The sequence below is a fragment of the Anolis sagrei genome, chromosome Y (genome assembly GCF_037176765.1).
Source record: "Anolis sagrei isolate rAnoSag1 chromosome Y, rAnoSag1.mat, whole genome shotgun sequence".
NCBI classification, from domain to species: domain Eukaryota; kingdom Metazoa; phylum Chordata; class Lepidosauria; order Squamata; family Dactyloidae; genus Anolis; species Anolis sagrei.
The window spans coordinates 70,547,499-70,572,512 of record NC_090035.1 but is presented as its reverse complement, the minus strand read 5'-3'; the positions used below and the strand labels follow the sequence as shown (position 1 = coordinate 70,572,512).

Genomic DNA, 25,014 nt, shown 5'->3' with positions numbered 1-25,014 from the left:
TCTGGGTGTTTTGGACTTCAGCTCCCACAATTCCTAACTGCCTTAGGAAGCAGGAAAGCACTCTGCAGATGCTCAGAGGCACTCCCTCCACTGGCTTTTACTGGGAAAGGACACTTAGGAAGCAGGAAAGCACTCTGGAGATGCTCAGAGGCACTCCCTCCACTGGCTCTTACTGAGAAAAAACACTTAGGAAGAAGGAAGGTGCTCTGCAGATGTTCAAAGGCACACACTCCATTGGTTGATACTGAAAAACGACACGAAGCAGGAGGTCACTCTGCAGAGGCTCAGAGGCACTCTTTCCACTGTCTCTTACTGGGAAAGGACACTTAGGAAGCAGAAAGTCACTGCGGAGGCTCGGAGGCACTCTCTCCCTGTCTCTTACTGGGAAAGGACACTTAGGAAGCAGGAAAGCACTCTGCAGATGCTCAGAAGGACCCTCTCCACTGTCTGTTATTGAGAAAGGACACTTTCAGTGCCTCTGAGCATCTGAGCTCAGAAAAGGAAATGACTTGGGCTGTTAGGAATTGTGTGCCACGTTTGGTTCAATTCCATCGTTGGTGGAGTTCAGAATGCTCTTTGATTGTAGGTGAACTATAAACCCCAGCAACTACAACTCCTAAATGACAAAATCTCTTTTTTTTTAAGTGATGGTCATTCCTTGGGTTAGTAGGTGTCTTGTGGCCTTATTTGGCGGCGGTTCATCCAGTGGTTTTTGAGTTATGTTAATCCCACAAACAAACATTACATTTTTATTTATATAGATATCGTACTATACCACTATACAGTAATATTATTAGTAATATTACATGTAATATAAAATATATACTTCTTATGTTGTATTATTATTAGTATTATATTGTATTACATTATGATATTATTATCAATATTATATTAAACAGAGGCTGGATGGCCATCTCTCAGGGGTGATTTGAATGCAATATTCCTGCTTCTTGGCAGGGGGTTGGACTGGATGGCCCAGGAGGTCTCTTCCAACTCTTTGATTCTATGATTCTATGTGTATAATTTGGGTCTCCTGGTTCTCACAGTTTCACCTGGAAAGGGGGAGCAATGTGTGCCTGCCTTTCCTGATGGAGAGCCCAGAGCAGAGCAGAGGGACATAATTTTGTGTCCCTAAATAGGGCACTATTTTGGTCTCCCCCTCCTAAACATCCCCCCTGAGAGCCATATGGGCTTCCCCGTCCTCATGGAGAGGTCAGCTGAGGTGAGGCCGACACGTGAGAGCCTGTATTGGAAGGGGGGGGCACCAAGGCGCCTTTGAAACCCCCTCCTTGCCGTCTGTTGACGCGCCGCTTGGGGAAAAGGAGCGAGAGCGCCTCCCCCTCTTTTTCCCCTCCTCAGTGGTTTCGCCCGCTGCCGCAGCAGCCAGTGAAGGAGCAGAGCGGAGCGAACCAAAGCGCCTCTTCCGCCTGGGGGGGAGTTGTTGTTGTTGCTCTTTGCTGCGGGAGACGCGGGGTTCTAGAGGAAAGGGCTGACGCGCGTCTTCTTCTTCTTCCTCCTCTTTCTAATCCGTCTCTGCTCGCTGAAGCTCGATGGCTGGGTGGCCGAGAAGGAGGCTCTGATGGCCGGCGAGGGCTCTTCTTGGAAGCAGCAGCATCCGCAGCAGCACCCGCAGCAGGAGCAGCATCCGCAGCATCCGCAGCAGCCGCCTTTGCAGCGGGCTCCCAAGCGATGGCTCCGGCACCGCGCCTTCATGGCTGAGCTGGCCCAGAACAAGGAGTGGCTGCGCAAGATTGAGAAGGTGAGCGAGCTTCAGCACCTGGGACAGCGGGGGGAGGGAGGGCGGGGGGACTGATGCGCGTCTCCTCTCCCCGTGTCACCCTTGGCACGTGTGAGTGCTCCCTTGGGTCTGCGTGTTTACCTCTTTGCACCCTCATGGTTCTGCTCCAGGTCTCTTTGGAAGCCCAATGACACCCGAAAATTATGATGACACGCGTCTCACCCTTTGCACGTGTGAATGCTCCCCTGGGTCTGTGTGCAACTGCGTGTTTACCTCTTTGCACTCTCATGGTTCGGCTCCAGGTCTCTTTGGAAGCCCAATGACACCCGAAAATTATGATGACACGTGTCTCACTCTTTGCACGTGTGAATGCTCCCCTGGGTCTGCGTGCAACTGCGTGTTTACCTCTTTGCACTCTCATGGTTCGGCTCCAGGTCTCTTTGGAAGCCCAATGACACCCGAAAATTATGATGACACGTGTCTCACCCTTTGCACGTGTGAATGCACCCCTGGGTCTGTGTGTATCTGCGTGTTTATCTCCTTTGCACCTTAATGGTTCTGCTCCAGGCCTCTTTGGAAGCCCAATGGCACTCGGAAATTGTGATGACACGTGTCACCCTGTGCACGTGTAAATATGCCCTTGGGTCTGCATGTATCTGTGTGTTTACCTCTTTGCACTCTCATAGTTCTGCTCCAGGTCTCTTTGGAAGCCCAATGACACCCGAAAATTATGATGACACGTGTCTCACCCTTTGCACGTGTGAATGTTCCCCTGGGTCTGCGTGTATCTGAGTGTTTACCTCTTTTACACCTTAATGGTTCTGCTCCAGGCCTCTTTGGAAGCCCATTGGTACCCAAGAATTGTAATGACATGTGTCCCCCTTTGCACGTGTGAATGCTCCCCTGGGTTTGTGTGTATCTGCGTGTTTATCTCTTTTACACTTTAATGGTTCTGCTCCAGGCCTCTTTGGAAGCCCAGTGGCACCCAAGAATTGTAATGACACATGTCTCAACCTTTAAACATGTGAACGCTCCCCTGGATTTGCATGTATGTGCATGTTTACCTCTTTTGCACCTTAATGATTCTGCTTCAGGCCTCTTTGGAAGCCCAATGGCACCCAAGAATTGTGATGATGCGTGTCACCCTTTGCACTTTGCCCTTAAGTCGGTGTGTATCTACATGTTTACCTCTTTGCACCTTAATGATTCTGCTCCAGGTCTCTCTGGAAGTTTCCCTTTGGGGCCCAGTGACACCCAATAATTATAATGATATGATTCCTCTCCCGTGTCCCCCTTTGCATGTGTGAATGCTCCCTTGGGTCTGCGCGTATCTGCGTGTTTCCCTCTTTGCACCCTCATGGTTCTGCTCCAGGTCTCCTTGGAAGCCCAATGACGCCCGAGAATTATAGTGACATGATTCCTCTCCCATGTCACCCTTTCCACGTGTGAACACTCCCTTGGGCCTGCGTGTAGCTGCATGTTTGCATCCTAATGGTTCTGTTCCAGGTCCCTTTGGAAGCTCCCCCTGGCCCAATGACACCCAAGAACTGTAATGACACGATTCCTCTCCCGTGTCACGGTTTGCATGTGTGAATGTCCTCTTGGGTCTGCGAGTATCATCGTGTTTACCTCTTTGCACCCTCGTGGTTCTGCTCCAGGTTTCTTTGGACCCGAGAACTGTAATGACACATGTCACCCTTTGCATGTGTGGATGCGCCCTAGGGCCTGCATGTATCTGCGTGTATTTACCTCTTTACACCCTAATGGTTCTGCTCCAGGTCTCTTTGGAAGCCCAATGATAGCCGAGAATTATAATGACACAATTCCTTTCCTGTGTCACCCTTTGCTCGTGTCAGTGCTCCCTTGGGTCTGTGTGCATCTGCTTGTTTGCATCTGAATGGTTCTGCTCCAGGTCTCTTTGGAAGCTTCCCCTTGGGGGTCAAATGACACCCAAGAACTTTAATGGCACGATTTGTCTCCCGTGTCCCCCTTTGCATGTGTGAATGCTCTCTTGGGTCTGCGCATGTCTGCGTGTTTACTCTTTCCACCCTAATGGTTCTGCTCCAGGTCTCTTTGGAAGCCCAATGGCACCCAAGAATTGTAATGGTTGTGCTCCAGGCCTCTTTGGAAGCCTATTGGCACCTGAGAACTGTAATGACATGTGTACCCCTTTGCACGTGTGAATGCTCCCTTAGGTCTGTGTGTATCTGTGTGTTTACCTCTTTGCACCCTAATGGTTCTGCTTCAGGCCTCTTTGGAAGCCCAATGACACCCGAGAATTAGAATGACACGATTCCGTTTTAGCTGCCATGACAACATGTTATAGAATCGTGGGATTTGCAGTTTAGAAGAGGGTGGATTTGAATTCTCATCCAAAATAAAATCCCTTTGGGTCTGATATGCTTGGGTCATGGATTATAGGATTCTAATAGACCCCAGGTCTCAGATCCAAGTGCCTTTGGACTGGTTGGAAGTAGAGCAGGCATGGGCAAACGTGGGCCCTCCAGGTGTTTTGGTCTTCAACTCCCACAATTCCTAACAGCCTCCGGCCCTTGACTTTTCCCCCTCAGCTGCTTAATCTGAGTGGGAAAAGGAAGAGGCGGTTAGGAATTGTGGGAGCTAAAGTCCAAAACACCTGGAGGGCTCAAGTTTTCCCATACCTGGTATAGGCCATGTTTCCCCTCCAGATCACCGTATGGCTTGGAGAGAGGACTTCCATAGTAAAGCCCCACATCACTTGGGGTCACATGATTGATTCAAGCTCCCCCCACCCAATTTCATCAGGCGTTCTGGAGCTCTCTCACGTGACCCTGCTGAGAAACAGATCAGGTTGCACCTTCTGCATGTGTATCTTTTATGTGTGTGGGTGGCAAATTTGGGAGAGGAACAAGTGCTTTGCACGTCGAAAACTCTCATATGCCATTCCCTGGCAGCATTTTCCAGGCATCTTGGAGTTTGCATTTGACAAAGGGACATTTATCATTCTCAGTCAAAGTGAGGATGCCATTAGACGGATATTAGTACCATAATTCTGTAGTGTGAATGGGCTCAGGCTGGATTAAGTGGCTCAAAAGATGTCAACTTCTGTTGTCAAAGGCTTTCATGGCCAGAATCATTGAGTTGTTGTGTGTATTCCGGACTGTATGACCATGTTCCAGAAGCATTCTCTACTGACGTTTCGCCTGCATCTATGGCAGGTATCCTCAGAGGTTGTGAGGTCTGTGAGACCTCATAACCTCTGAGGATGCTTGCCATAGATGTAGGAAAAGGTCAGGAGAGAATGCTTCTGGAGCATGGCCATACAGCCCTGAAAACACACAACAACCTGATGTCAACTTCTGTTGTTTACAAAAGCCCTGTCTTGAAAGTAGTGTGTGTCTGCTTTGGGTCTTGTCCAAACAGCAAGGGATTCCCTCATGTGTTGAGTAAAGTTTCATGAAACTGCAGGGCAGATCCTTTTTGGTGGTGGCATTTTTCATGTGGAATGTTCTTGCTGAGGAAAGGTTCACTTGCTGACACCTCTGACTGTTTATGCTTCATTCTGGTTAAGAATACTTTTCTCTGATTCCAAAGGCTTGCTACTGCTTCTAGTTTCTGGGATTTATTGACTTTGTAAGGTTTTTTTAAAGCCGGTTGTTGCCTTGTGTATGTGTCTGCCTTCAACTTGCCTGATGACTTATGAATTTTGTAGGGTTTTCTTAGACAAGTGCTATAGAGCCACGGTGGTAAAGCGGATTAAACCGCCAAGCTGCAGAACTTGCTGATTGGAAGATTGGTGGTTCAGATCTGTGGATGCGATGAGCTCTCATTGTTAGCCCCAGTTTCCGCCAACCTAGCAGTTTAAAAATATGCAAATATGAGCAGATCAATAGGTATCACTCTGACAGGGAAGTTAACAGCACTCCATGCAGTCATCCTGGCCACATGACCTTGGAGGTGTCTATGGACAATGCTGGCTCTTTGGCTTAGACATGGAGATGAGAACCACCTTCCAGAGTTGGACACTAGACTTAATGTCCAGGGGAAGCTTTTACCTTTACTTTTTATCCAAGTACTAATCAGACACCCCTTCTACATTTCTATATAATCCAGATTATCAAAGCAGATAATCCACATTATTTGGTTGGAACTGGATTATATGAATCTACACTGACATATAATTCAGTACAACGCAGATAATCTTTATTTTATATGGCGGTGTCGAAGGAGCCAGAGTTGAGCATCTTATCTTCCGAATTCAGATTGGATCTGGTGTTTTTAGTTGTTGTTGTTGTTGTTGTTGTTGTTGTTGTTGTTGTTGTTTTGAGTGCATTCAAGTTGTTAAGTCCCTCCTACACTGCCATATAAACTCCATATTAGCTGCTTTGAACTGGATTATATGGCAATGTAGACTCAGATCATCCAGTTCATATCAAATAATATGGATTATCCTGCTTCTCTGGAAAATAACCTACAGCACCTGCTATTCATTGATGCTGTGGTGGAGGCTCCTTCTTTGGAAGCTTTTAAACAGAGGCTGGATGGCCATCTGTCAGGGGTGATTTGAATGCAATATTCCTGCTTCTTGGCAGAATGGGGTTGGACTGGATGGCCCATGAGGTCTCTTCCAACTCTTTGATTCTATGATTCTATGATTCAATCTTATCCAAGTACTATAGAGCCACGGTGGTTCAGCAGGTTAAACCACTAAGCTGCAGAACTTGCCGATTGGAAGGTTGGTGGTTTGAATCTGTGAACGGGCTGAGCTCCTGCTGTTAGCCTCAGCTTTTGCCAACCTAGCAGTTCGATAGCATGCAAATGTGAGTAGATCAATAGGTACTGCTGCTGTGGGAAAGTAAAGGTGGTCCATGCAGTCATGCCGGCCACATGACCTTGGAGGTGTCTACGGACAACGCCAGCTCTTCAGCTTAGAAATGGAGATGATCACCAACCCCCAGAGTTGGACACAATTAGACTTAATGTCAGGGGAAACCTTTACCTTTACTTTTTACTGCTTTGATAATCTGGATTATTTGGAAAGGTAGAAGGACCCTTAGTATAACAGTGTTTGTTTGTTTGTTTTTGCAAGAGGTGCTCCAGATTTAGCCTCCCACTGAAGCTGAGAGAGTATGATTTGCCTATTAGGTTTACAGGCTAAAATTGAGTACAAACCCTGCTCTCGAAGGCTTGCAGTCCAATCCTCAAACGCTGCACCATGCTGGCTTTGCCCAAAAGGAAACATGCCTGTGCTGTGACTTGCTGTGAATATATTTCTGGAAAAAGCTATGCACATGTTCCTATCTGTGTAAACAAGGCACTGTTTTGTCAGCCAGGAGGGATCCAGCAATGAGGACAGACTCCTGCAATATTTGGGGCCTGCTGTGTATTTTTGTTGGCACGGTTCCACCCTGTGATCTCTCGCAGTGGCAGATGGCATCGTCTTCGGAGGTCCATGCTCCAAAATGCAGGAGACCCCGCACAAAGCCAGCGGATGGGGACAGGGAAGGAGCAGGAAGGGAAAGGGACAGCAACGGATTGGGAATTAAATGTGGGGAAGGCATTTCTTTTATAAAGCAATAGCCATCCAGTTGTCTGCATGTGTGTGCGTTTTCGTCTTCTTCTGCAGAATTCAGGCAGATGGTTTGGATCTGTCCCAAGTCTTTGAAAACCCTCAGGTCTCCTAGAAATGCATGAACGCCAAGGTTGACCCATTTCCTTCCTTTCAACTAGAAAGAGTCACAGTCCACTGCTGGAGAGAAATGCTGATTCAAGGCATTTTTAAGATAAATGGTTAAGGACTGAGTATCCCTTATCCGGAATATCGAAACATGAAAAACTCCAAAATGGGAAACTGTCCCCAAGGGTGGCTGTGAGAGCGAAACTTTTGCTTTCTGATGGTTCAAAGAAACCAAAATTTGTTTCATACCTAAAATTATTAAACTTATTACAGTAGATCCTTGCTTATCCAACCTTCGCTCATCCAACATTCTGTATTATCCAACGCAGTCTGCCTCCTGCCCTGATCCATAGCAGTTTCAATACATTGTGATGTTTTGGTGCTAAATTTGTAAATACAGTAATTACTACATAACTTTATCATGTATTGAACTACTTTTTTCTGTCGGTTTGTTGTAAAACGTGATGTTTTGGTGCTTAGTTTGTAAAATCATAACATAATTTGATGTTTAATAGGCTTTTCCTTAATCATTCCTTATTATCCAACATTTTCACTTATCCAACGTTCTCCGGGCCCATTTATGTTGGATAAGAGAGACTCTACTGTATGTTCAGATGGGACTTATACAAACATGGCTTCTCCATACCTCCTTGATGCCTGAGTAAGTCCAATCGGTGCATACCCTAATCCCCTGCTACCAATATCCTCCACGTAGTCTGTGTATGTTCAGTAGAAAACAAGAGGAACTTTGATGTCATCCAAAGAACCCTCTCTAGTTGACTTTGGCTCCCTGAGTAGCTAGCTTTCTACAAGCAAGGTATTTTCATTATTATTATTATTATTATTATTATTATTATTATTTGAAACACAAGGAGATGAGTCCACAGCAGACACTCTGCTGGCTGTTGAATTGGATCACATGTTGGACACTTCCGAAGTGTCTATATTATTATTATTATTATTATTATTATTATTATTATTATTATTATTTGAAACACAACAAGGTTAGTCCACAGCAAATAAAATCATTATGCTGGCTATTGTATTGGATCACACATTGGACAGTGTCTAGGACTGTGTGATGTATCAGCAAATAATGAGCACCGATGAGCCTTTTGCAGCTGACAGATGGTAATTTTGTCAGCGCCTATTGTGTTTAAGTGCAGGCTGAGGTCTTTAGGCACTGCACCCAGTGTGGTGATCACCACTGGGACCACTTTGACTGGCTTGTGCCAGAGTCTTTTGTATTATTATTTGAAACACAACCAGATTAGTACACAGTAAACAAGATCGCTATGCTGATTGTTGTATTGGATCACACGTCGGACACTTCCCAAGTGTCTAGGACTGTGTGATGTATCGGCGAATAATGTGTGAGGTAGGGTGGTCTTTTGCAGCTGGCAGATGGTAATTTTGTCAGCACCGATTGTGTTTAAGTGCAGGCCAAGGTTTTTAGGCACTGCATCCAGTATGCCAATGACCACTGGGACCACCTTGACTGGCTTGTGCCACAGTCTTTGCAGTTTGATCTTTAAATCCTCATATCGTGTCAGCTTTTCCAGTTGTTTCTCTTTAATCTTGCTGTCACATAATGTTACCATGTATTGAACTGCTTTTTTCTGTCGATTTGTTGTAAAACATGATGTTTTGGTGCTTAATTTGTAAAATCATATCATATTTTGATGTTTAACAATCATAACGTATTTTAATGTTTAGTAGGCTTTTCCTTAATCCCTCCTTATTATCCAATATTTATTTATTTATTTCAAACATTTATACCTCGTTCTTCTCGACCTCCGTGGAGGTTACTCAGAATGGCTTCCAAACAGGCAACAATTCAATGCCAAACATAATATAAAACACATCATAAATACATCCACAATTTTAAAATAATTCTAAAAATGCATTAGGAACCTGCTCGCCAGATTACAATCACCAGAATTAAAATAGTCATCCAAAGCTGTCCAAGTCCGGTCCAATAAAACTTGTCTTTCCCAATAAACAAACTATTCTATAAATGCCTGATGCCTTAACCAGGATTTAAGCTTCTTCCAGAAGGTCAGGAGGGAGTGGGCAGATCTAACCTCATGTTTGCTTATACAACATTCTGCCGGCCCCAGGCCCGTAGCCAGCAGAAGCCCCTCAAGCCCGCCCCCCTCCCTGGCTACATGCCTGGTCAGCCCGTTTATGTTGGATAAGCGAGACTCTCCTGTATGTATAAAACTATCTTCAAGCTATGTATATGTTGTACCTGAGCCCTCAGGCACTTCACCCAGCACCACACTAGAGGTCAATAGTCCAATAATCAGGAGTTTATTGAATAAGGAATTATAAAGGGGGGGGGGGGGATTATATCCAAAAGTAGCAGTCAGGATATAAACAGCAATACACAAAAAGCAGTCAGAGTTCAATAAAACTCCTTAAGAAACCCCTGGAAACTTCACAAGAACAAGAAATCCAAGACCATAGAAATAATCCAAGGTAAAATGCAGGAACATGAACACAGGAAACGTAATCCAAGCAAAAACTTCCAAGGTATATAGGGAAAGGCATGAACATAAAACAAGAATCTTGACTTTACAACAGTGGTTCTCAACCTTCCTAATGCCGCGACCCCTTAATACAGTTCCTCATGTTGTGGTGAACCCCAACCATAACATTATTTTGTTGCTACTTCATAACTGTATTTTGAATTGTAATGTAAATATCTGATAGGCAGGATGTGTTTTCATTCATGTACAATCAAAAAGCATTCTGAACTCCACCAACGATGGAATTGAACCAAATTTGGCACACAGAACTCCCATGACCAACAGAAAATACTGGGAGGGTTTGGTGGGCATTGACCTTGAGTTTGGGAGTTGTAGTTCACCTACATCCAGAGAGAACTTTGGACTCAAACAATGATGGATCTGGACCAAACTCAATACACCCAAATGTGAATTTGAGGGGAAATAGACCTCGACATTTGGGAGTTGTAATTGCTGGGATTTAGAGTTCACCTACAATCAAAGAGCATTCCAAACCCCACCAACGATGGAATTGAACCAAACTTCCCACACAGAACTCCCATAACCAACAGAAAATACAGGAATGGTCTGGTAGGCATTGACCTTGAGTTTTGATATTGTAGTTCACCTACATCCAGAGAGCACTGTGGACTCAAGCAATGATGGATCTGGACCAAACTTGGCACGAATACTCAGTATACCCCAATGTGAATAATGGTGGAGTTTTGAGGAAAATAGACCTTGACATGTGGGAGTTAATAGTTTCTAGGATTTATATTTCATCTACAATCAAAGAGCATTCTGAACTCTGCCAACGATGGAATTGAACCAAACTTGGCTCACCGAACTCCCATGACCAACAGAAAATACTGGGAGGGTTTGATGGGCATGCCATTCACCTTGAGTTTTGGAGTTGTAGTTCACCTACACCCAGAGAGAACTTTGGATTCAAACAGTAATGGATCTGGACCAAACTGTGCGTGGATACCCAATATGCTCAAATGTGAATTTGGGGAAAATAGACCTTGACATTTGGGAGTTGTAATTGCTGGGATTTAGAGTTCACCTACAATCAAAGAGCATTCTGAACCCCACTAGTGATAAAGTTGGGCAAAACTTTCCACATAGAACCCCCATGACCAACAGAGAATACTGTGTTTTCTGATGGTCATTGGCGACCCTTCCAGGGGTCCCAACCCCCAGGTTGAGAAACGCTGCATTACAAGAACCAAAGACTACAAAACTTGGCAAAATGAACAGAAGACAGTTTCCACACAGCAAAGTTGTCTTCTCTGAAATGCTAAGAATCAAACATCTAATTTAAATCCACCGGGACACTCATGACATCACCCTTTCCACATCTGGATCTGAAACTCCTATTTCTAATTATCTGGGAATGTCTTAATTGCCTGATTTTCGGACCTTGAGTCCTGAAATCTAATCTACACTCCCTCGAGACCTCTGCACTCTCTGAGTCTTCCCAAGGCCTATTCTCCAGAGAAAGGTCAGTTTCATTTCCCAGGTATGCACAATATCTCTGGTTCAGGGTCAAGCTGACCTTTCTTAGACTGGCCTGTCTGCACATCTCCCTGAATGCTCTCAGACACTTCATTTTAAAACCCATCACCTTCATCAGAATCGTCTGGCCCTTGCCTGGCTACAACAGTGTATAAGGCTTATAAGAAGACCAAATGAATGTTGTGTTTACATCTCTGAGATATCTCATTATCTATATGCAAGTGTTCCAAAATCTGAAACGATCCAAAATATGGATTGTTTCTACTTCCAGGCATATGAGATAAAGGATGCTCAACCTGTGCCGGGTGTCCATGTTGTCAAATGTTTTTCGAGTGTTGGCTTCTATGTTACATACAATCCTTCAATTTGACTTGAGCAAAAAGTGATTAAAAAAGAAATTTTAAATGTATTTATAACATACGATGTCTAGCATGAATCAGTGGAGGTTCTGATCTGAACTGGATTAAATCGTATTGTGTCCATTTGCTTCCATTAGGTGTCCAAAAGTTAGGACGAGGTGTCCATTTGGAAACATATCATATATACTTATGTGTAAGCTGAGTTTTCAGCCCTTTATAAGGCTGAAATAGCCACCCTTGCCTTATACTCAATTCAAAGTTATTTATTATTTTACTCTGTTATTATTATTATTACATGTATCATTTTACTCTCATTATTATTATTATTATTATTGCATTGTACTCTATTATTATTTTATTACATCTATTATTTTTCTCTATTATTGTTATTACATTTATTATTTTACTCTATTTATTATTATTATTACTTTTATTACATTACTTTATTATTGTTATTACATTTATTGTTTTACACTATTATTATTACATTTATTGTTTTACTCTGTTTATTATTATTATTAGATTTATTAATTTACTCTATTATTACTGTTATTATTTTGCTGTATTATTTTATTGCATCTATTATTTTTCTCTATTATTGTTATTACATTTATTATTTTACTCTATTTATTACTATTACATTTATTACTTTACTTTATTGTTGTTATTATTAGATTATTATTTTAATCTATTTATTATTATTATTACATTTATGACGTAACTTTATTATTGTTATTACATTTAATAATTTACACTATATTATTACATATATTGTTTTACTGTTTATTATTTTTATTACATTTATTAATTTACTCTATTATTACTGTTATTATTATTTTACTGTATTATTTTATTACATCTATTATTTTTCTCTATTTCTTATTATTATTACATTTATTATTTTACTCTATTTATTATTATTATTACATTTATTACATTACTTTATTATTGTTATTACATTTATTAATTTACACTATTTATTATTATTACGTTTATTGTTTCACTCTATTTATTATTATTATTATTAGATTATTAATTTACTCTATTATTGCTGTTATTATTATTTTATTCTGTTATTATTTTTATTACATTTATTATTTTACTCTATTATTATTGGAAGGATACGTAAGCACATTTACATTGAAAAAGGTCACAATAATGGTTTAATCAGAGATGGACAGTTTTTATCTTAAATTACAGTTTTATCTAAATATTCAAAAACATTTAACCTAAGTAATTCTTGCTTTGGGGGGAAAATGTCTTGCAGTGATGTAAAAAAAGCTATTCAGATGCCCTTTCTTCCAGCTTGGGTTGAGTAGCAAGTGGATTTTATTTCCCAGTTAAGGGCTGAGGATGCTTTTGAGCATCTATGTAAATAGGATATGAGGCTTTTTCTCCATAAGAGAGAGACAAGAGGAAGATAGAGAGACAAGGATAGTATTTTGAGGAGTGTGCCACTCCCCCCACCACCCCTGCATCCACACAGAGAGTGGAATCATATTGGTTAATAGGAATGAGGTCAGTTTGTGAGGCAGCATTTTAGCAGAAGTTGCGTAATGCTGTTGTTAGTCAGAGTTGTGTAATGTTTGCTCTTCCCAGGATTGACAATCCTCTGGCCTTCCAGATGTTTGAGAGTGCAGCTGTCATTGGCCTTGCACTTGCGCTGTGCTGGTTGTGGGTTATGGGAATTATAGTCCCAGACATTGGTGAAAGAGACGCGTTGCTTAGAAGATCTTTAAAAAATCCTGTAGCTTCTCTGAGACTGGTTGCAAAAAAAGACAACCGAAGTTTACTTTCTGAGATGCTGTCGTGTAATATGATGCATGGCAGACTCTTTAAGAAAATTAAAAATTCCCTGAAACTTTTTTTTATTGTGTCAGAAGCGAATTGAGAATATGTGTTGTTGAAGGCTTTCATGGCTGGAATCACTATGAGTTTTCAGGGCTTTATGGGCATGTTCCAGAAGCATTCTCTCCTGGTGTTTTGCTCACATCTATGACAGGCATCCTTGGAGGTTGTGAGGTTTGAGAATTGAGAATATACTGCAAGTCGCTTCTGGTATGAGATAATTAGCCATCTGCAAGGATGTTGCCCAGAGGATATCTGGATGTGTTACCATCCTGTGGGAGGCTTTTCTCATGTCCCCGTATGGGAAGCTGGAGCTGACAGACAGGAGCTCACCCCATCTTGTGGATCCACAGCAGTTCAGCTGGCACAAGGGTTTAACCCATTGTGTCACCTCGGCTCCATTCCCTGAAACTGAAACAGATGAAAGCAGGACTAATAGAGAGACCTATACCACCTTGGATGCAAAAGCAATATATAACCAACCTCACTAGCCTTAACCTCCATGAATTCCTATGATGAACTCTTAAAGCAGTGTTTCTCAACCTGGGGGTCAGGACTCCTGGGGCCCCGCTAAGAGGTGTCAGAGGGGTTACCAAAGACCCTCAGAAAACACCGAATTTTCTCTTGTGCCATGGAGGTTCTCTGTGGGGAGTTTAGGTCAATTCTATCATTGTTGGGGTTCGGAATGGTCTTTGATTGTTGGTGAACTATAAATCCCAGCAACTACAACTCCCACATGTCAAGGTATATTTCCCCCAAACTCTACCAGCGTTCATATTTGGGAATATTGAGTATTCATGCCAAGTTTCATCCAGATCCATAATTGAGTCCACAGGGCTCTCTGGATGTAGGTGAACTACAACTCCCAAACTCAAGGTCAATGTCCACCAAACCCTTCCAGTATTTTCTGTTAGTCATGGGAGTTCTATGTTCCAAGTCTGGTTCAATTCCATCATCGATAGAGTTCAGAATGCTCTTTGATTGTAGGTGAACTATAAATCCCAGCAACTACAACTCCCAAATGACAAAATCAATCCCCCGCCCAACCTCACCAGTATTCAAAGTGCTGGCTTTAGCCTATAAAGTCGTAAACAGTTCTGGCCCAACTTACCTGTCTGAACACATCTCCTCCTATGAACAAGCTAGGAAGTTAAGATTGTCTGGGGAGGCCCTGCTCTCGGTCCCGCCTGCATCACAAGTACGTTTGGCGGGGACGAGAGACAGGGCCTTCTCAGTGGTGGCCCCTCGGCTGTGGAACACCCTTCCTACAGAAATTAGCCCTCCCTGTTAGCATTTCGGAGGAAAGTGAAGACCTGGTTGTTCGAGCAGGCATTTGAATAGGCAGTGTAACGAATATAGGAATATGGAACAATTGGATGATGGGACTGGATCTTGGTTTTAACTATGAGACGATAATGAGATGTTCTGATGTTTAATTGATTGTTATAATGTTATTGTTTTAATTGTTTTTAACTGTTTTATAATGTTTTAAGCATTGAATTTTGCTATTGCAAACTGCTCTGAATCGCCCGAGGGCTGAGAAGAGCGGTATACAAATATAGTAAACAATAAATAAAATAATAATATTCCAATTTGGACATTGAATCAAAGGGTTGGAAGAGACCTCGTGGGCCATCCAGTCCAACCCCCTGCCAAGAAGCAGGAATATTGCATTCAAATCACCCCTGACAGATGGCCATCCAGCCTCTGTTTAAAAGCTTCCAAAAAAGGAGCCTCCACCACACTCCGGGGCAGAGAGTTCCACTGCTGAACGGCTCTCACAGTCAGGAAGTTCTTCCTCATGTTCAGGTGGAATCTCTTTTCTTGTAGTTTGAAGCCATTGTTCCTTGTCCTAATTTCCATGGAAGCAGTAAACAAGCTTGCTCCCTCCTCCCTGTGGCTTCCACTCACATATTGGGTATTTGTACCAAATTTGGGTATAGTGAATGAAAATACATCTTGCATATCAGATATTTACAATACGATTAATAACAGTAGCAAAATAACAGTTATGAAGTAGCAACGAAAATAATTTTATGGTTAGCATGAGGAACTGTATTATGAAGGTTGAGAAACACTGCCTTAAAGTAATTCAAGCTGGCAGCCATATCTATATCTTGCAGCAGCAAATTCTATAATCTGGCTTTCGGAATACAAGCGGAATATATTTTAATTGCTACTAAGCAGTAATCGGTTTCTTTGCACAACGTTCAGCCACAGAAAGAGAATAACTACAGCTTTTACAATAAGCTGAAATCACGAAAATCGGATCTCATAATCTAATAAGGATAAATCCAGACAGATGTCAATTTTTAAACAAACTCGTATACATTTCAAATCTTCTAATCATGTTAAGCGCTTTATGAAATACAAATACTCATAACATGTTTCCTAGGCAGTGTGTAATAATGGCTTGAACATATGTATTTCCAGGTCTTTGGAAGGCCAGGGCTTGGCCATTGCAGCTCATTAAGTGACCTTGGCCAGGTCGGACTCTGTCGTCTGTAGAGGAAAATAGTCTGATTCTCTCCGACTAAATTTTTCTAGGGCCATCATAAGTCAGAGGTGACTTGAAGGCATCTAACCAGAAGGCTAGAAAAGTCTGCCGCTGCCCTGTCAAATGGATAAGGCCTTCAGGAATACACAAATCTTTCCTCCCTGAGGAAATATAGAAAAAGAGAAAAAAAAGTCTTGTTTGTTGTTAGTTGATGTAGATAGAAATGTTAGGGATCCTTGTTTTGAAACCCTGTTAGTTCAGAATGCTCTTTGATTGTAGGTGAACTATAAATCCCAGCAACTACAACTCCCACGTGTCAAGGTATATTTTCCCCAAACTCCACCAGCATTCACATTTGGGCATATTGAGTATTCATGCCAAGTTTCATCCAGATCCATTATTGAGTCTACAGGACCTTCTGGATGTAGATGAACTACAACTCCAAAACTCAAGGTCAATGCCTACCAAACCCTTCCTGTATTTTCTGTTGGTTATGGGAGTTCTGTGTGCCAAGTTTGGTTGAATTTAATCACTGGTGGAGTTCACAAAGCTCTTTGATTGTAGGTGAACTATAAATCCCAGCAACTACAACTCCCAAATGACAAAATCAATCCCAGCCCCATCCCCAACAGTATGCAAATTTGGGAACATCGGGTATTTGTGCCACATTTGGCCCAGTGAATGTGAATACATCCTGCATATCAGATATTTACATTATGGGTTGTTGTAGGTTTTTTTGGGCTATATGGCCATGTTCTAGTGGCATTTCCTCCTGACATTTCACCTGCATCTATGGCAAGCATCCTCACTACCTCTGTGGCAAGCAGCCTCACTACCACAAACCAGTGATTCCGGCCATGAAAGCCTTCGACAATACAGTTTACATTATGATTCATAACAGTATCAAAATTACAGTTACGAAGTAGCAACGAAAATAATTTGATGGTTGGGGGTCACCATGACATGAGGAACTGTTTTAAGGTGTCATGGTATTAGGAAGGTTGAGAAACACTGCCTTAGATTAAACACTTTCAACCATGATAGCCAGATATTTGCTTTGCAAAACATGAAACTCTCAGGAATCTATATCCAGTAACATAATTTATTTTTTCAAAAACTTTTAAAATGTCAATACAACAACAAAAAGCTGATATTTCACTTCTCTTCATGCATCTCAAACATTTGATTTAGTTACCTCCATAGGTGGTATCCTTTTGAGGAATAGACATGAATGAATTGATTTTTTTTTCCTTAGCAGTCACTGAATTTGTTAGATTATATGTGTTCTTTAATCAATTATGCTCGCATCTTGGAAATTAATTTTCAATCAGAGGAAGCAGTTTTTAGTACATTTTAGGGTGATGACAGACTTCCTTTGTAGGACAAAAAATTTTAAATGCTCAGTTTCTTTTATTCCATGGCACCATAATCTCAAAGCCCTTTCGACAGTCCAATGTGTGGTGTACAGACATCAACTCTTCATAGACTTCATCAACTCTTATCTAGAAAAGATAACCCACTATCCAAATTAATTAATAGGCACTCATTTGGAGAGTGGGTTATCTTTTCTAAAACTTTCTGTGTTATTCTCTCTGTGCATATTCTTTTGAATTAAGTTTTCTTTCTTTCTCCTCTGTTATCATATAACTTTGGCACAATTATAAAGAGATGTGCAATTATAAAGAGACTTTAGTAGAGTGGTGGGAAACATAGGCAGGTTTTCCAGAGCCACTTATTTGCAAACATGCTTTCTTTATTTCTTGATTGTCTTTGCTATTTCTTCATACCACAGTTTATTCATTTATTTATTTATTATTTACAGTATTTATATTCCGCCCTTCTCACCCCGCACGGGACTTAGGGCGGCTTACAATGTACATATACATGGCAAACATTCAATACCATACACACACAACATTTCTAGACAGACACACAGAGGCCATTTAATATGCCAGTTTCATGAGGGTATTTTGGCCACCAGAGGAGCTGTTGCTTCACTGTCCATTTGTGACACTGATGGAGTACTTCCTCATTCTTTGCATGCTTGCCGGAGATTTTTATGGTTATTTTTATTAGTTAAGTTAGCCTCCCCACATAAGTGGTACCTAAATTTCCTACTTGACAGATGCAACTTTCTTTCGGGCTGCAAAGCTACACAAGCTACACAATGGTTGGAAGCTCACTCTGACCCGAACTAGCTTTGAACTCAGTAGTGATCGAATGCTGCTGATTCCCAGACAGCTGTGCTACAGTCCCAGTCGTATCAAGAGCAAAACAAAAAGTTGTATTGTATTTTTTAAAAAAACACAAAGTTTGCAAACTTGGCATTGGATTAAATATCCTTTGACCAGTAGCTGGCCATTTGGAGTGTTTCTGGTATTGTTATAAGAAGATTCTCCATTGCGCATAAGGCAGGGCTCAGGCTGCATTGTAATAGGTGGTCTGTGGTTTACTCTTCTCCACACTCACATGTTGTGAACTCCACTTTGTAGCCCCATACTTGTAGCATACCATGGTGACAAGAATTTAGACTGCTGGAAAACTATTATCCTCAGCCTTCAAAATGCCCTCCTAAATTCCAGCTGTTCTCTTCCTATCTGGTTGTGTTTACTCATCTTGATATAATCATGAACTTATTATTATTATTATTATTACTAGTGCTTTTACCCCGCACTTCTAAACCCCTGGAGGGGGACTCAGGGCGGCTTACAAAAAAGGCAGAATTCGATGCCTATACATAATAATACAAAGTATACAAAAATATAAAAGAACGATATACAAAATGTAATTAAAACGATTATCACAATAAAACATCCGCACTGGTACCTAAGACATTGTATAAACATCATATAAACATCGTATAAAGTCATTCTTATAATCAGCGTTTCGATTCCAGAGTTCCACATAACCAATCCGTTAGTCATTTCCTAGCCATCAGTGAAGTTCTTCTTTATTTACCCGCTTGTCCAAATGCCTGGTCCCAGATCCATGTTTTTAGTTTTTTCCTGAAAGAAAGGAGCGTAGCTGCAGATCTGATTTCCCCTGGGAGAGAATTCCATAGGCGGGGGGCCACCACTGAGAAGGCCCTGCTCCCCGTCCCCGCCAATCTCACCTGTGATAGAGGCGGGGTCGAGAGCAGGACCTCCCCAGAAGATCTTAAGCTCCGGGGTGGGACGTAGAGGGAAATCCGTTCGGACAGATACACTGGGCCGGAACCGTATAGGGTTTTATAGGTCAAAACCAGCTCCCTGTATGACGCCCCGGTGAGCAATCTGGCTGCCTCTCGCTGGACTAGTTGGAGCTTCCGAGCAGTCTTCAAAGGCAACCCCACGTAGAGTGCGTTGCAGTAATCTAATCGGGATGTGACAAGAGCGTGGACCACCGTGGCCAAGTCCGACTTCCCAAGGTACGGGCGCAGCTGGCGCACAAGTTTTAATTGTGCAAAAGCTCTCCCGGCCACCGCTGAGACCTGGGCTTCCAGGCTCAGCGATGAGTCCAGGATCACTCCCAAGCTGCGAACCTGCGTCTTCAGGGGGAGTGTAACCCCGTCTAACACAGGCTGTAACCCTATGCCCTGTTCGGCCTTACGACTGTGTTCGGCCTTACGACTTCAGCAGTATGTTTCTCTGGAGGCTCTAGGCTTTGTGTCCTCGGAAGAACTTCATCCAGATCTATGAAGAATCCCTTCTAGCAGTAGATGATCTCCTTTGTATTAGGTTTGGAGGGAAGGAAAGGGAGGTCATGGTTGAGGATGTCTAGGGAGCTGCCAAGACCTAAACAGGGGACTCTGGCTGTGAAACTCAGGTGCAGCTTTAAATAGGCACAGGCCTGTATTCTGTGCCTCCTTCCCACCCAGCATCAAGATCTTTTTTTACACATACTGCTGTCGAGCCAGGCATCCCCCATTCTGTAACTTTGCATTTCATTTTTTCTGCCTAAGTGGAGTATCTTGCATTTGTCCCTGTTGAACTTCATTTTGTTAGTTTTGGCCCATCTCTCTAATATGGGCAACTATCTCTCCCTTTCGCTCTGCAGGAGGGCCAGCAACTAATCGAAGAGAAGCCGGAGCTTGCGGAAACTGTTCGGAAGAAACTGGGCGAGATCCGGCAGTGCTGGGCAGAGCTGGAGTCCACCACGCAAGCCAAAGCCCGGCAGCTGCTGGAAGCCACCAAGGCTGACCAACTGGTGCAGAACTACACTGACCTCGACAAGCGGCTGCTCCGAATGGAGAGCCAGGTGCATATGATTGATCCTGGGCCAGACTTGACCAGTGTCAACAGCAACCTCAAAAAGCTACAGGTAAGTTTGGGAGCTGGAGACTGGGAGTGCATTGATGTGGCCATCCTCGCAGGACATCAAGAAGAGAGATGGTTGTTAGCATCTAGGACAGTGGTTCTCAACCTGGGGTCCCCAGATGTTTTTGGCCTTCAACTCCCAGAAATCCTGACAGCTGGTAAACTGGCTGGGATTTCTGGGAGTTGTAGGCCAAAACACATGGGGACCCACAGGTTGAGAACCACTAATCTAGGATGTAGGACTGTAGCTTTGGAGAGAAATGTGGAGTATAGATGGCACAACTATACAAATGATATCCTGGGTTGTGTTTGGGTCCCTGGCAGCTGTTCCTGTATACAACCAGGAATCAGAAGGATGCTCTGTGCTAGTGATTCCCCATCTTGTAGTAGAAAATAGTGAGTTGCTGCTCTTTTAACTGGGCTGAGGGGAGGGAAGTGCCATCTTTAAGTTGTCACATTTCCTACTAGGTGCAAATTCCCTTGTGATGGTGGTGGGACTGAGAGGAGGGCCTCTCCTGATAATTGTGGGCTGGTAGGAGGAGATGCGGTCCCTCAAGTAGGTTGGACCCAAACCGTTTTGGACTTTATAGGCTTGAGCGCTCTAACTGGAGGTCAGCTGGGACTAGCAGTGCTGTAGAATTTGAAGAGGCATGAATGGAGGGCGAAAGAGAGAAACATGCCAAGAGGAAGGTGTGTCAAGCCAACCCCGACCGGGACCGCCTTCCACCTGGAAACGGATGCCCTCACTGCAGGAGAACATGCACTTGGGACAAAGAAAAGATAGAGATCTTGGATGCAAATCTGAGTGCTGGCTCTAGCCTATAACTTACTTACTTACTTACTTAGATGATCCCTCATTGTCCGAGGAAGATTGGCCTCCAAGTGCAGTGTCCTGGCGGTGGGTACATAGGTGACTGTGGAGCCCTATTCTTGATCTGCATGTTTTCCCACAGTGAGGCATCGGTTTCCAGGTGGAAGGCGGTCCCGGTTGGGGTTGGCTTGATGCGCCTTCCTCTTGGCATGTTTCTCTCTTTCACCCACCATTCGTGCCTCTTCAGATTCTACAGCACTGCTGGTCACAGCTGACCTCCAGCTAGAGCACTCAAGCCTATAAAGTCCAAAATGGTTCGGGTCCAACCTACTTGAGGAACCGCATGTCCTCCCACCAGCCCACAATTATTAGGATTACTTTCTTACTTAGACAATCCCTCGTTGTCCGTGTAAGATTGTCCTCCAAGTGTGGTGTCCTTGCAGTGGGTACGTAGGTGACTGTGGAGCCCTATTCTTGACCCGCATGTTCTCCTGCAGTGAGGGCATCGGTTTCCAGGTGGAAGGCAGTCCCAGTCGGGGTTGGCTTGGCACGCCTTCCTCTTGGCACGTTTTTCTCTTTTGCCCTCCATTCATGCCTCTTCATATTCTACAGCACTGCTGGTTACATCTGACCTCCAGCTAGAGCGTTCAAGCTTATAAAGTCCAAAATGGTTGGGGCCAACCTACTTAAGGGACTGCATCTCCTCCTACCAGCCCACAATTATCAGGAGAGGCCCTCCTCTCGGTCCCACCACAGTCACAAGTATGAACTCCAGCAACAGCGAGTTATGTAGGAAGGGCTGGAGCTGAAGCTGCAGCCAGTGGAAATAGAGTGTCTTGCAGCCATTAAAGTTGCACCAGGAGAGGTAGGACTCAGCTTCTCTAATGACGAAAGAACTGCTAGCCTCTTGAAGGCCACGGGCGACTGCTAGATGATTAGTTAAGGGGAGCTGAGGGGAGCGGGCTATGCTTTTATTATCCGCTCACAAGGAGCATCAGATCCTGCCTGCTGTCCCTGGTTGGCTGATTCTCCCAGCGGTCCATACCATTTCCTTTCAAGGGGATCTTCATGAGAGGCTAGGAAGAACGTGATGGTATCTTGTTTTGTTTTCCAATGCTTTCTCTCTGAATTCTGGGATACGCGGTCACAGGACCTGACTCCATAGGCGGGAACGCTTCGTCAGCATTCTGCCAAGTCAAGCCTTTGGTCCTTCTGGAAGAACTGTTTCTAAATTTATCCTTTTAAAAGAAATTCATAGACTATTCTAATTCCACACATTGGTTTTGTTCAGACCTGTCTGGGAAGGAGCAAGGGAAGCATTTCAAGAGGCTCACAAAGACATTCTAGAACTGGGGCTTTTCCATGTAATTTGCCATACAGGGTCTCAATCCAGTAATTTTGTTGGGTTTTTTTTTCTGTGTGAGCAGCGACTTGAGAAACTGCAAGTTGCTTCTGGTGAGAAAGAATTGGCCGTCTGCAAGGACGTTGCCCAGGGGACACCCAGATGTTTTGATGTTTTACCATCCTTGTGGGAGGCTTCTACTATTTGTAACATCCAAGGTTGGGTCAGAGAAGAGTTCTACATGGTGACCAGGTTACAACAAGGTATCCCAGGTGTAGTTTCTTGTTTCGGTGTTGGTGATTAAAACACCTTCTTCAGGTAATGAATGGATGCTTGGATGCTACAAATAGTCCTTCAAAACATCTACAAGTGACGCTTTAAATCATCCAACAGATTGGACTATTACGTTTATCTACATGAATATGGACATTTATCCATGACAAAGAGAAATTGTTTATATTGTGTATATAAGTAATAAACCTGTCATATGACATCATATTTGAAGTTTCAACAACAATAACATAATACTTTGTGTATCTCCCATATGATCAGTCATGGAGGGCAGGTGGCATTCGCTTGCTTCTCCTCCTTTTGGCCCCTGCCGCCCTGTATCCGCACGCCTCTCCTTGGCAGGGGCAACAGACCTGGTCCTCTGGGGATGAAGGCGCCCCAGCTGCTTGGCCAGCTTCTCACACCAACCTCTCCGTTTTCCATCCTCAGCAGCCCGAGGCAGTTCAGATCCCGCCTTTGCTCATCACATCCTAGTGCGGTTTGTCTCATCACGCTGCATGGCGGTACAGTAGCCCTTTTCTTTTAATCCATCTGTGTTGCATTCTGCTTTTTCTTTCCTTATTCCTCTCTTTTTCTCGTTGCCTCAATTAGATGTGGGGGCGGAGGCACCTTCCCCTCCGGCGATTCCTTTTCCCACGTTATGTTCCACCATCCCGTTTTTTGTGTTAATGGTTCTTACATTTCCCATGAACTCTTGTCAGTTGCCAAGTAATTTCTGCTGCCAGCTGTTTGCCTCCTCCACGCCACGGAGCCCCCTTCCAAACATGCCTTGCAGGTTAGCTGGGGAAGGAGGAAGAGAAAGACTAGGGGTGGGTCCAGACAGGCTTTTATCCCAGGAGAATCCATGTTTAAAAAACACGGATTTTCCTGGGGTCCTGTTCACACACACCACAGAAAGTGCGTGCATTCTCCTGGGACTAGCCTAGGAGAACACCTGGAGGCCCTACCCCTCTTCCCCTGAAGCCCCCAGACCCCTTTGAAAAGTAATAAAAACTTACCTGGCCTCCATTACAGGCTTCGAGCAGCTCTCCTGGTGCATAGAAATTACACGCCAGAAGTGTGTGTGCGTGTGTGTGTGTGTGTGTGGGGGGGGGGGTGATTTTCCTCCCTCCCCCCCAAACTCCTGGTGCATAATTTCTACGCACCAGGAGAGCTGCTCGAAGCCTGTAATGAGGCTGGGTAAGTTTCATTATTTTTAGAAGGGGTCTGGGGGCTTCGGGGGAATGGGTGTGTATTCCCACAGTTTGCTGGGTTTATTTATCCTGGTAAACTTTGGGAATGGTGTCTGGACTGTAGTGCAGAAACCGAAAGTAGTAGGTTTATCTCATGCCTTCCAAAAAGACGTGGAATAAACCCACTATCTAGTTAATTCGCTAAAAACCAAGGTTTTCCTGGTTTGTAGCGAATTAATTCAGGACTGTCCAGAACATTGTCTGGACAGCCTGTCCTTTATTGCGGTAGATACCGCAATAAAGGTACTATCTGGACAGGCCCTGGGAGAGTCTAAGGGTTGGTGGTTCGGTTCTGTGCAGCTCCTGATCACTGCATGGCCTTGAACAAGCAGCTGGAAATGGACAATGACCGCTGCCTTCCTGAGCGGGCTGTCCTTTTGCAAGTGGAAGAAGAAAATGCCCTGGGAGATGCACATGCTCCCATCTGTAGCACTCAGCTTCTCCACATTGATGGTATTTAGCAAGTGAAGAACATTACATGAGCTTTTGCTGTTGTGAGGAGGTGAGCCGGGGAAGGGAATGGTTCAGGCTGATCTAGTTTTAGGCCAGGAGCTTGTTTACACTGATGAGAAGAATCTGTTTGGCACCACATTGTTATGTTCTTCCTTGGTTGTGCAGTGACCCCATTAACTCCACACACATTACACATGTCCTAGTGATTTCGCTATAACTAGCCACTCTTTTCCCCTGGCAAACTCCGTATTTTCAGTCCTTCACATTCTGTCACGTACCTATGACTCTCCCATTTTTTGAGTATTTTATTTTGAGTAGAGGCACACTAATGCTAGTATGTGAGCATCCATACACATTAACACGTTTTTTGAAAAATTCAACTCAGGAAAAAGAAACTTCTTGACTGAATGCTCACTCCCATCACCAGTTTTGCCCCCTACTATCTCCTCCATCCAGCAATGCTG

General features: G+C 43.6%; 1 protein-coding gene across 1 annotated transcript in view; it reads left to right on the top strand.

Annotated features, from left to right (window-relative positions):
* The window catches only part of LOC132780136 (spectrin beta chain, non-erythrocytic 4), a 101,704-nt gene that overhangs the window by 50,212 nt on the left and 26,478 nt on the right, over nucleotides 1-25,014 (top strand). Inside the window, exons 20-21 of the mRNA XM_067461474.1 lie at nucleotides 1,547-1,759; nucleotides 20,162-20,425. Coding sequence (XP_067317575.1) covers nucleotides 1,547-1,759; nucleotides 20,162-20,425 — 477 coding nt within the window. The remainder of the gene's footprint in view (nucleotides 1-1,546; nucleotides 1,760-20,161; nucleotides 20,426-25,014) is intronic.